The sequence below is a fragment of the Pectinophora gossypiella genome, chromosome 7 (assembly GCF_024362695.1).
Source record: "Pectinophora gossypiella chromosome 7, ilPecGoss1.1, whole genome shotgun sequence".
Lineage (NCBI taxonomy): Eukaryota > Metazoa > Arthropoda > Insecta > Lepidoptera > Gelechiidae > Pectinophora > Pectinophora gossypiella.
This window is the reverse complement of record NC_065410.1, coordinates 6,743,250-6,755,401: the sequence shown is the minus strand read 5'-3', so window position 1 is coordinate 6,755,401 and position 12,152 is coordinate 6,743,250. Positions and strand designations below refer to the sequence as shown.

Below are 12,152 nucleotides of genomic sequence, written 5' to 3'. Positions count from 1 at the left end.
GTCAGTCTACCTACAGAATTTCTCTACATCTTCTTCTTATCGTGTAGGTTGTGAGGTGGAATCAAGCTCATCAACACTGGCGTCAGGATTATTATTGAGCCGCCAATTGACATGGCTCATGTAACGACTACATACTTATGTCAGTAAGAAGTAACCAGGACCAACGGCTTAACATTTCTTTCACTTGCCTTTCGAAGCACAGATCATCTTACTTTCGGACTATCAGGTGATCAACCTGTAATATCCTAACCAAACTATGGATTACAAAGTGAGTTTTTGTGATACGTCCCCACCGGGATTCGAACCCGGGGCCTCCGGATCGTGAGCTCAACGCTCAACCACTGGACCACAGAGGCCGTATTGCTCTACATAATAAATAGTCTATATATGTCCCATATGATGATGATGATGATATGTCCCAATCCTGGGCACAGACCTGCCGTCAATCAATCTGAGGGGGGGTACCTATGGAGCACATTCCACCACGTTCTGCTCCACGATGTGGATATGGCTATACATAATAATGTATATTAATTGTCCAAATAGAACCCCAATCCAATTTACTTTAATGTTATACGAGTATAACTATTTATTATATCTACATATGTTTTTATTATCATCAAACGTTATCAGCTTAAGTAATAATGATAAAGATAAGAGTCTATAATGTAACAGAGCAATCATTCTCATAAATGTATATTGTCTGTATTTCGATACGTGTTCATGCTGAATGACTGAATAATTTATTATTCCATTGTGTAAACAATAAATCGTATAAAAGATGGTTCGAATGAGCACAGACTTTACATAAGTGGAATTGTTACATACGCGGAGTTGGAAGATCATGGAAGTGAAATAATTATCTATTTTATCTTTAAAGGTAAGTAAATATACGTATGTACCCTCTACTCACATAATTATAACATTACTTATAACTTATCTCTCTCTCTATTTAAGAGCTGCGCTCTTGTCGGTGGAGTAACCGCCACTCCTCTCTTCTTCCCGCCAAAACCTTCACCTCCCGATACGACACGACCTGCACCTTCTCTTTTATTTGTTTCATAAATGTTATCCTAGGTCTACCCCTTCCTCTCTTCCCTTCAATTTTTCCTTCTATAATGTTTGTTATCTTATAACTTATAACACTGTAATTTTGCTTCTCTCAATTTTACAAGGAAAGTGAAATCGCCCTCCGTCAGCGTCTCGCGTTGCCTATTTACTTATTGTATAAAGAGCCAAATTATTTAGGTTCTAATAAGTACGTGAGCAACTTGATATTCATTATTTATTATCAAAGTATTTCCTTTCACATTAAAAAAAAACATTAATTGTTTCGATGAGGGCGATTAAAAAAATATTTGTAGATAATTCTCGGAAGCCTGTGATTAATATCGAATTTGTTACTTAATTTGGATATACAAGCTATATCTGTCTAAATATAGAGAGATTTGCGTATTCAATGTCTTTATTTGACAATATTGATTCATTTCGTATGTAGTTAATAAGCAAAGCACAACATTTATTGACAATTGTTTTTAACTTTGACACTTCCATTGGTGCCTTCATCTGTCACGGTCAAGTTAAGGAAAGCTTTCATCGCTAAAAGCGGTATAAGTATGATTAATGGACGAGGCTCTGCTTTGCCTGAACGGAGTGTTCTGAATACACTATAATACACAAGTTTTACGTAAACAGACACTCCCACAACTCGACGACTTGTTACGGGTCAAAGGTTCTCCCAAATCGGGGTTCAGCAAAATAAATACTATACAGGGTGTCAGTGTCATCGTAACGAATACTAAGGGGGATGATTCAGACCATCATTCTGAATTGATCATCATCATCAGCCGTACGACGCCCACCGCTGGGCATAGGAAATAAATATTTCATTCATTCATTCATTCATTCATTCATTCATAGGCCTCCCCCAAGGATCTCCACGACGATCGGTCCTGCGCTGCCCGCATCCAGCGGCTTCCCGCGACCTTCACCAGATCGTCGGTCCACCTTGTAGCGGGCCTACCCACTGAGCGTCGTCCGACACGTGGTCACCATTCTAGAACCTCAAGTTCTCTGAGTTGATATTCAAGTTGAAGTTCCTGTCGAAAAACTCATGAAAATGTTGTTTTTAATAATTTTCAGTTCTATACTTTTGCGACGGAAAATTCAACTCAACTCAACTTAGAGACATGGTCCGAATCACCCCTCAAAGTTTTCGTCACGATGTCACTAACACTCTATTGATTTATGTTAGGTATGCGGATGGTGGAATGATGTACAACTCATCTAATCATCGTTACCGTGAGGTTCATCGTGTACCTCATCCTGCTAGGACTTTGTATCAAAAAGTAACTGCAAGTTCTCTTCTAATTCGGTTCCCGGTAAAGCGCGATTTAGTTGGCACTACGGCATACGGCTACGTGTCAACATACGGGATAGTTAAAGTCGTTACCAGATTTATTTGCACGGGTTCGATGAAACTTGCTTGCTAAAAAATAATTATGAAACCATCTCTACTTTAGTTAAGATATTGCTGACTGAATCACCTTATTGTCCAAAAGTAAGAAAGATGCCCCGCATAATAGGTACTATTTACTGAATAAGTGCGTAATCGTTCCTGCCACCAGATTTGGTAAAGTCGGTCACCGACCTCATAACCCACACACCAGAAGAATAAGATTACGAAAGCTGCGGGCCCCTATTTGTCTGAATATCTGAATCGCATTTGCCCAGATTATTTATTTCATTTATTTTGCTACCCTATTGCCTATTTATAGGATTCAATACATAATTTCATATTACGACGACGTTTTTATGTCACTACCAAAGTATATGAAGTAGTGGGTACACTACTTCCTTATTTCCACAAACAACTTATTTACTTATTTATTTTATTTGGGACAACAACAGTCTTATATCTAATTGTCCAATGTATGATTTCATTTACAATATGTAAGACCAATTACAGCTATCCACATAATTACATACCGATTAAAAAATAAAGAGGATGCCAAAGGAAAAAAAAGAAGAGACAGTGTGTGTGTGTTCATGTATGCCAATACCACACAACAGTCCGTATCACTTTATAATTTAAAAATGTCATAATATGATAGTTAATAGAAAAGTAATTCAATTAAGTACTTCAATTAAATATAGTACATTTAATATTACGTAAAAAAATTCGTTTACTATCCGTAAATAAATCAATTTCATCGACTTATGCATTATAGGTACAATAACATAGTGATCTTCATAACTTAACAAATTATACTTATAAGTACAGATAAGGTGAGTTGTGTCCATAACTAAAATTGATAAAGAATTATGACTTCATACGCCCAATTAAAACTATGAAAGGTAACAAAAGTTTTATAGTGAGTAGGTATGTTAGTACAATACAAAGTACACTCATTAACGTTGACTCAAAGAAGTGTAACTATAAAGCCGGTTACATAGGCAGTATCCAGTCAGACGACATTCAGTCCTAACGGCACAAGAGGAGAGAAAATTATGTGAGTAACATAAGCATTACTTACTTTTATTTATACTAATACTCACATGCATGAACTCACGCCCGTCATCCTTCATGGGGTGGGCAGACCTACAAAACAACCCGCAGTCATTCTCCTGATTTTCGGTCCAAGATAGACATGATATGAAGAAGGATGATAGATCACTTATCCCCCCACCCATATTATTATTCAAATTCAAAAATATATTTATTCAGTAGGTAACACAGTTACTCTTTGAATCGTCATTTTTACATAACCAACGTCTCATCCGCCTACACCTTTTGCAACTTCTAAAATTCTTGTCTTAAAAATAAACATGAAATATTATTACTTAAGTATACAATTTAGTAATTTGACTTCCTATCCCACCGTCCAAATAAATAGTGCAATATTAGTCAATAATCATGATAAACAATATGTGTTGTGGTTGTACCAAAGCTGTTAGCTCACTAGTCGAAGTCGATTAAAGATTTTAATCATTAATGGGTAGGTATAAGACGACAAGTATCACCTACCTATGTAAATGATGCAATAATCGTTAGATTTCATGTTACTGTGACTCAGTCTTGAATAAGTATCAGCAAATACCTATGCGACTACGTAAACGAAACACACACGTAATTTGAACATAACATAAGCTAATCAGAGGTACATCCATCGCAACACGAACTAAAAAGAAGTACCCGCACCTTGTCGAGCTTTCTGTTAGCCGTTGGGCTAACAGGTGATGATAGGTGGTGAGCCGTATCGCCGTATTAGTTAAGACAAAGTAATAACTCATTGCTGCAAGTGCGGTACCGGGGTTCGAACCGACGCTCCCTAATTGAGAAGCAAGCCGGTGTACCACAGGACTACAGTGACTATCTACTACCTGTTGTTGCCCGCGTGGACTTCAAATACCTACCTATCACGCCCACGATCTAAGTCAGTCTCTTGAAAGTACCCTAAGTCTTACCCTGGAAAGAATCTGTGGTTAACAACTTATCTTTAGTCCAAGATTTATATATAAGTAGGTATATATATTCCAACTTTCATCCAAAACGGGCCAACAGTTTAGGCGTGAAAAGATAATAGACAGACAGACAGTACTTCCGCATTTATGATTATAAATAAATTTGAAACGTAATGATGAAACAGCCAAAACAAAGTCTAAGCTTAATCATCCTATCCACACCGATAAGATTTCGATGACTCATAGTATTATATTTGTTTAGGTCGAGAAACTTAGTCCACTTAAAATGAACAGTGTGTTGGAATAGGTTGTGTTGCCAAGCTCTTAAGATTCCAAAATATTACAAATCGGATAACTATTCGGCACTTATGTAAAATTCCGTTCACTGTCCATGCTCAGCTGCACGCAATAAGTCCACAGTGCAACTAAAATATAATTGTTGGCAGTAACATAAACACCTACGTTATTGTTTAGCTTTACACCTTACGTGTGACGACATAATTACGACCCCGACGATCCGTTCGTTGTAAAAGCAGGAAATCGATTCGCCACCTCGACCGCGCATGTTCCAACAGCAAGGTTAGAAGACCACATGATCTCTGGCACATAACCAACAATACAAACTCCACGATTATTTTAACACATCAAATCTCCATAGTGATAATTAGATACTTATTCATTTTTAATTTACAGTGTCAGCATGTCGGTCGTGGAAACTGCTCAAGGCCAGTTAAAAGGCGTTGTATGTGAGAAAAATGGGGCGAAATATATTGCGTTCAAGGGGATCCCTTACGCGAAGCCTCCAGTTGGGAATTTACGTTTCAAGGTGAGTCAATTATTTACCTACTTTACTTTTTAAATGCTGTAAACGCTAAGTTTTCCTGTTTGTTTTTATTTTATTTACGTGACGCCACCTTGACCTAGTGAAGCATTAGTGAAGTGAAATCACGTTTCTGTTCACTAAAGTATAATTACATTGTATAAATCGTAAACGGAACGCCTAAGAACGTAGGAATATTGTAATAAGGTATGACGTGTCGTGTGACGTATTTTAAGTTACTCATCGATAATCAACCTTACTCTGTTAATCGAGTAGACCGCGAATATTTGAATACTTTGCTAATAGTTTATAACCTTAACTTTTACGATTGAACATTAGATCTCTTTCAAGGTAGTCTTGGTAATAAACGGGTATAATAGAGCAAAACATGCATGAAACGTGTTATTTGTGTGCAGGCACCGGAGCCTCCTGACCCATGGGAGGGTGTCCGCGACGCAACGGAGCATGGCCCGGTGTGTCCGCAGTACAACGAGCGCATGGAGCGCATCGACCCCGGCAACGAGGACTGCCTCTACCTCAACGTGTTCACCAGGGCCGTCTCCCCCCCGCGACCCCTCCCCGTCATGGTGTGGATCCACGGCGGCGCCTTCTACACCGGCTCTGGCAACTCCGACTTCTACGGACCAGAGTTCTTCATGGCTCACGACGTCATACTAGTCACATTCAATTATAGGCTGGAAATACTAGGCTTCCTCTGCCTAGACAACGAGGAGGTGCCCGGAAACGCGGGACTGAAAGACCAAGCGGCCGCTTTAAAGTGGGTCAAAAGAAACATATCCGCCTTTGGAGGAGACTCCAACAATATTACTATATTCGGGTGCAGTGCCGGTGCCGCATCAACTTCTTACCATTTAGTATCCAAAATGAGCGAAGGGTTGTTCCACAAAGCGATCTGCCAAAGCGGTGTCTGTCTTAACGAATGGGCGTACAATTTCTATGGCAAACAACGAGCATTCCAACTTGGTAAACACCTGGGGAAAGACACCAATGACCCCGCAGAACTACTGGAGTTCTTAAGAAGCGTTCCAGCATTATCTTTAGTCAATATACAATTACCGCCTCTAGAGCTTAAATACTTGGATATAGCAGATAGTATTATTTTTGGACCTGTGATAGAAAAATCTGATCTGAAAGTAGAGAAGTTCCTTACAGAACCACCTCAAGACATAGTCAAGAGGGGGCAGATAGCAAACGTACCTGTAATTCTAGGATATACCTCCGGCGAAGGAATAGAAATAGCACGAAAGCTGTCCGGCATTTTAGGTTTCATGTCAATGGTTGGAGCAGTAGTGCCTAGAGAAATAAAACTGAAGATGACACCAGAAAAACTAAAGGCTGTCGACGAGCTGATTCGACAACGATATTTTAATGGTGAAGAAGTTACAATGAAGTTAATACAAAAGGTTTCTAACTTAGAATCAGATAAGTTGTTCATGTATAATATACGAAGGTTCGCGCGATATCATGTGAAACACACTTCCAGTCCTGCTTATCTGTACAAGTTTACGGCAGAAACTGAAAGAAACTACCTTAAAAAATATTATAAACTGGATTCGTTAGAAGGGGTCTGCCATGCTGATGAACTCCCGTACCTCTTCAATGTAACAAATATCGAAATACCATTGACAGACGAGTCCAGAGGCATTGTCCAAACATTCGTACAGTTGTGGACAAATTTCGCTAGCACAGGGTAAGTACCTATATGCAATTTGTTTCAATGGTACTAATTCCTGTAAATACCATCTAATTTTATTTTTAAGTTATGTATGTCATTTTCTTATCCGCCGAAAAGGAAAAGGACGGGTAATCGACAAGCATAAAATTTATGGAACACACGTCAATTTTAAGGACAAATCTAAAACAACCGTCTAAAAATTTTACATCAGTCAATAAACCGACACAGGTAAGTCAAACGGATTGCATACCAGCGACATACCTTTTTGATTCGCCCGGGTTATTCATTCATTTACTCATTCTTCCTAAAATCAAGAGCTGTGAATCATCCGTCACTTTCCTTTTCGACGGATATGAAAATGACGGATATAACTTAAAATAAAATTAGGCGGTGTCTGCAGGAATCGGGGCCAATAGGTATTATGTAAAATCCAATTTTACAAATTACCATAAACAATACATATTTACTGCAAATCAAATAATACAATAAAAAAAATACACGGCACTTATGATTGAAGTTCGTAACGTTGGTATTTTGCGAATTAAACATTATTTTATATAATAGTATAGGTGGTAGTTTAATTTAGTATACTTTTTATTTTTTCAGGCGACCGACCACAGACGGACAATGGAAGCCATTCACGGAAACCGAACAAAATTACTATGTTATAGGAAAAACACAAACGTGTGTGTTGAACGAAAACCAAGAAAACATGAAATTCTGGGACGACATATATGAAGAAATAGAGTGTGTATGTACGACGGACTGTTCAAGCACGTAAAATAGACCAAAGATATTTTCAATGTTAAATAATTATTTTAGATAAATAATATTGGTGGAGCACGTTATAATATTTTTTTATTGGGAATTCAACAAAAAAAGAACTTATTCATTTAATAATTATAATTATTCTCTTATTCCTTACAAAATATTCTACATAAAATGTGTAGGTACTGCAACGTCGCATGTCACTTCTAATATGTTTTAAATAATGTACATGAATAATATAGAATACATGCATAAGAACTGCATTGAAATTATGTAATGATTAACTACCTAAATCATAATAATGCTACGGGCGACATTGCAGCGAAGACATTGGTTGGAACAAAGTAAAGACACGTCAAATTGATTTACACTTTACATTCACACCACTTTAAAAGAGAATACTTCAGAGTCCACTGTTGTACGACTTAATATTTACCGTAGACACGACAATGATAATATACCACAAATATAAAATTAAATTCTTGTTCTTATATTCCTTTCAGTTTCACTGAGCAAACAGTAGGAACAGAAATATAATATATTCTCCATAGTTCAGTATAATGTAAATAGCAGAGGTCAATAGATGTGGACTAATAATATCAAAACTTAATACATATCCTTATTTAAATATAAACCAATTGGAATGAAAAAATCAGAATACAATCATAAAAAGATAAAATCGACAGGCTAGAACAATCCAAATGTTATGTCATACAGCCTGGAAATAACATTCAATAAGTTTGTTCTTTTTACCTCATTCTTTTCCTAAGGCATATTCTGTGGCATGCAGGATAGTTAAAAAGGCCACATCGAAGCAATTCATCTAAAAAAGGAATATTGCGATTTGACATTTGCACATGTAAAAGTAAGTGCGTAATGCAAACAAATGTCAAATAGTAATATTACTTTTTTAGCTGAATTGCTTTGATGTAGCCTTTTTAACCCCCTAGTTTAGTTGATTTTATTAGTGTATATTGTTTATGGTCATGTCTACGGGGCTACCTCATTGGCAACGAGTGACTGCGGGCGGGGTCAGTACCGGCCTGAACGCGAGTTGCGCTGGTCGCGGCGGCCGCGGTCGCGCGAGCGGGAGCGCCGGCGACGCTCACGGGAGCGGCTACGGGATTTACGCCCGCCCTTGCGACGAGAGTACAAATACCTGGAAGGAAATTAAGAAATTGGTTAGGTACATTATGATGATGATACGGGCATTATGAAAATGAGTTTTTTTATTCTAATTTTTAACGAGGCTTTGAACACCCTGAGTGATCATGCCAGCCTCATAGTGAAAATGAGTTATGACGAACTGCAATTTCGCTCCCATCCAGCGGCTGAGCTAGGTTTACCTCACCCGCTTCGGTCTTACTTTAGTCTTCAATCGTATCCACGCCCAAATATGCGCATCCAGGGTATGTCGATGGGCAGCAACTTGCAGCCATTTTTAGTCTTGGCTTCCCAAGATACATTATGATGAACTATATGTGGATTGACAGTACATCGCCTACAATTTCATCACATATTTGACATATTGTCGATATTTTTTGTAGATTCCATAAAGGGATGTAAGGTTTTTACTCACACTAATTTAAATGGTTTGAAGAATGGCTCAGTAGGTATTCACAACTTGGAAAGCGAAGGGGTGGATTTCGACCACCAGTGGTCAATATCATTACTGTGAATACAAAAATATCCTAGAATCTTTCGTAAAGTTACTTACGTAAATATGTATATATACATAATAAGTTCTAAATGGATTTGCAAAAAGACGAAAGATACTAGGATATTTTTGCGTTTATGGTAACAGTATTAACTTCTGATTTACAGAGAACCACCCAAACATGTAGTTTACAAATACACGTATATACAGGGAACTAACCTTCTAAGCTCCCTAGAAATAGGTTTGAGATGCATGAAGTTGCAGAAGCCACTGCGGGTGCATTCTCCCATCTCGTACTGACGGCAGCAAGCCTCACGGAAGTCTGTCACCGGGGACAATTCTGCATACACGGGCCTTCCACCAAACCATCGGTTGTTAAGGTCATTCACAGCTTTTTCAGCATCTTCTTCACGTCGGAACTGAAAATAAACGAGATGATTAATGGTCATTTATTCTCGAATATAGAGGGCAGAAGGCAAGAGGAAACCACTGTCCTATTTTTCCCTAAAAAGTACTGTGGAGAGGTATACTACACCGACAAGAGTGTTGAGCTTAAATTAGTGATGGTGGTGATGAGTCTAGATAAAATTAGTAGTCTTACGGAAGTTGCAGTGCACTCAGAAATTAAGGCAACTTTACGTGCTTAAAACATGAAGCTTGTCCTGTGTGTATCAAAACCACTTTTTTGTGGTAGATAAGTCCGAGTATTGATAACAGGTGCCAACTAGATATACCAGTCCAACATAAGTCCCATTAGCACAAGCATTTACCTAGGCAAGCCTTAAGCCTTTGGCCACATTATCACTACACACTTTTGAGTGGAGTAAGATCTTGTGGAAAAATTAAACATTATCCACAGCCACAGCCTACTAAACACATATGAAATAAACTTTAAAAAAGTAACTCAACACTTTCAAAAGTATAACATGATATAAAACACACACACAAACAGTACCTAGAAGGAAGTAATTTACTGTATAAAAAGACCATCCGGATATATACACAATATTATTATAATATTTAGCATATTTTGTAACCATGAGATATTGCAACAAATTATCCCTCAAATAATTAATGAAATACATACAGATACCTATTTTATTTAGTAATCATTTACAAACATGTTTTCATATTTTTCTATTATTCTATAAGTTTTTATCTATTTCTCAGTCCTATCTTTTCTGCAGTCTACCACTCTTCCAATTTCCTTGTCTTTCACCATCAACAAACTACTAATGAGTATTAATATCATTATTTATTAATTTGCATTACATACATGTTCACTTACCTTGATGTACACATTCCCCACTAAGTGATCGCCTAAGTTGTCACAGACATTCATTTCTTCGATCTCTCCATACTTGTCTTCACATTCAACAAATACATCTTCAAAGAAGTTGTCATAGTGCTCTTGCATTTCCTCATCAGACACATTGGCTACCACCACTGGAAAAATACACATAAACATATGAAAACCATTAGACTGGATGGTTAGAGGGATGACGTTGATGCTAATAAGATGAAGTACAGAATCACTCATGACAGAGAATGATTGAGACATACTGGTGAGGTCTTTGCCCAACAGTGGCCTTTCTTCTTCTGCTAAAAACAAAGTAACTTATAGGTAACTCATCATTGCATTGCATTGACATGTGAACTAATATGAAAACAACACATAGGTGTTCATTTTGACAGTCATTATGAGACAATTAGGCTTATTATCATTAGGTAGGTCCAGACAATTCATGATTATGCAAAAAATATTGTGGCTGAAACCTATGTCTGAAGTAGCATAGAGTGAAATAAACATGCTGATTACAGTATTTTACTGTTATTGTGATGACTAAATAACCATGAAAACAAAACATCATGTTCCTGTGTTATTTTTCAACTTACGATGACTTCCGTCAGCGGATTTGGCAGAATTTTGAGGGTTCACATATAGATTCTGCAATAGCACTGTCTGTGAGAAGGTGGGCTTGTTGTGAATACGTGAACACCGGTCTCCATGTCGACATGCTCCGATTTTGAAGTAAAAAGAACAGTTTACTCTGAAATAATATAAATTATGTCAATAAATTTACACGTACAAAAACGCCGAAGCCAAACCTAACCTCCATTTCAAGTTAGACGAATAAGCCGTTAGAAGAACAAAATAATCAAATATTTATTAAAATATGTACTTACTTGTCTTTTTCTGTACCGAATATAGCAGCTAAATACTCGGCCATAATTAAAAAGTCGAGAATTATCTACAATGTATACAAAATGTAACAACAAGATACCCAAGCGTCGCAGCAGTTAAAGTACGACTAAATAAGTCTGCCTAATAGTTAAGCTAAAACCACCACTTGTAATTGCATAAAGTATGCGTCTTCACATTCACGTTTTAATTTAGTTCCTTTACATCACAGAGCGTAGCAAAGAAACATTGTACGCCATTTCACCGCCATCAGCAAGTTCAACCATAAATTAAGACTTTTTTTTTTGGCAGTTTTGTGTGGCACTGTTCGTTCAATCGTTTACTGACTGACAAACTAAAGCGCTTATTACACTACCCTTACCCTATCCATCGTGCTCGACGCTCGATCAAGATCGCGGCTCGGGCGTTAGGATCGGGCAGTATAGTTATCGGTGGCCGGCTGGGCGGGGCCACGATTATTTCGCCCTAAAAACAGCCCGCTTGCTCGCTTTCGTAAATTACGAAACTAGCGCCATCTAGATATCGTAATTTGTATTGATCACCA

The 12,152-nt window shown here is 37.7% G+C and overlaps 2 protein-coding genes across 4 annotated transcripts; one reads left to right on the top strand and one right to left on the bottom strand.

The window, feature by feature from the left end:
- The first annotated feature begins 744 nt into the window (after positions 1-744).
- Positions 745-8,112, top strand: LOC126368029 (juvenile hormone esterase-like). Of its 3 annotated transcripts, none has more exons than XM_050011879.1 (4): positions 745-880; positions 5,158-5,290; positions 5,701-6,995; positions 7,587-8,112. In XM_050011879.1, the coding sequence occupies exons 2-4, from the start codon at positions 5,165-5,167 to the stop codon at positions 7,759-7,761; spliced, it is 1,596 nt and encodes a 531-aa protein (XP_049867836.1). In that variant the 5' UTR covers positions 745-880; positions 5,158-5,164; the 3' UTR covers positions 7,762-8,112. The 3 variants fall into 3 exon arrangements, with proteins under 3 accessions (XP_049867836.1, XP_049867837.1, XP_049867838.1); XM_050011880.1 differs by lacking the exon at positions 745-880 and adding an exon at positions 3,463-3,512; XM_050011881.1 differs by lacking the exon at positions 745-880 and adding an exon at positions 4,743-5,043.
- On the bottom strand, positions 7,866-11,890 carry LOC126368091 (splicing factor U2af 38 kDa subunit). The gene is made up of 5 exons (XM_050011976.1): positions 11,593-11,890; positions 11,302-11,456; positions 10,694-10,851; positions 9,625-9,824; positions 7,866-8,907 (listed from the first exon to the last, which is right to left on the bottom strand). The coding sequence occupies exons 1-5, from the start codon at positions 11,634-11,636 to the stop codon at positions 8,781-8,783; spliced, it is 684 nt and encodes a 227-aa protein (XP_049867933.1). The 5' UTR covers positions 11,637-11,890; the 3' UTR covers positions 7,866-8,780.
- Positions 11,891-12,152: the final 262 nt, after the last annotated feature.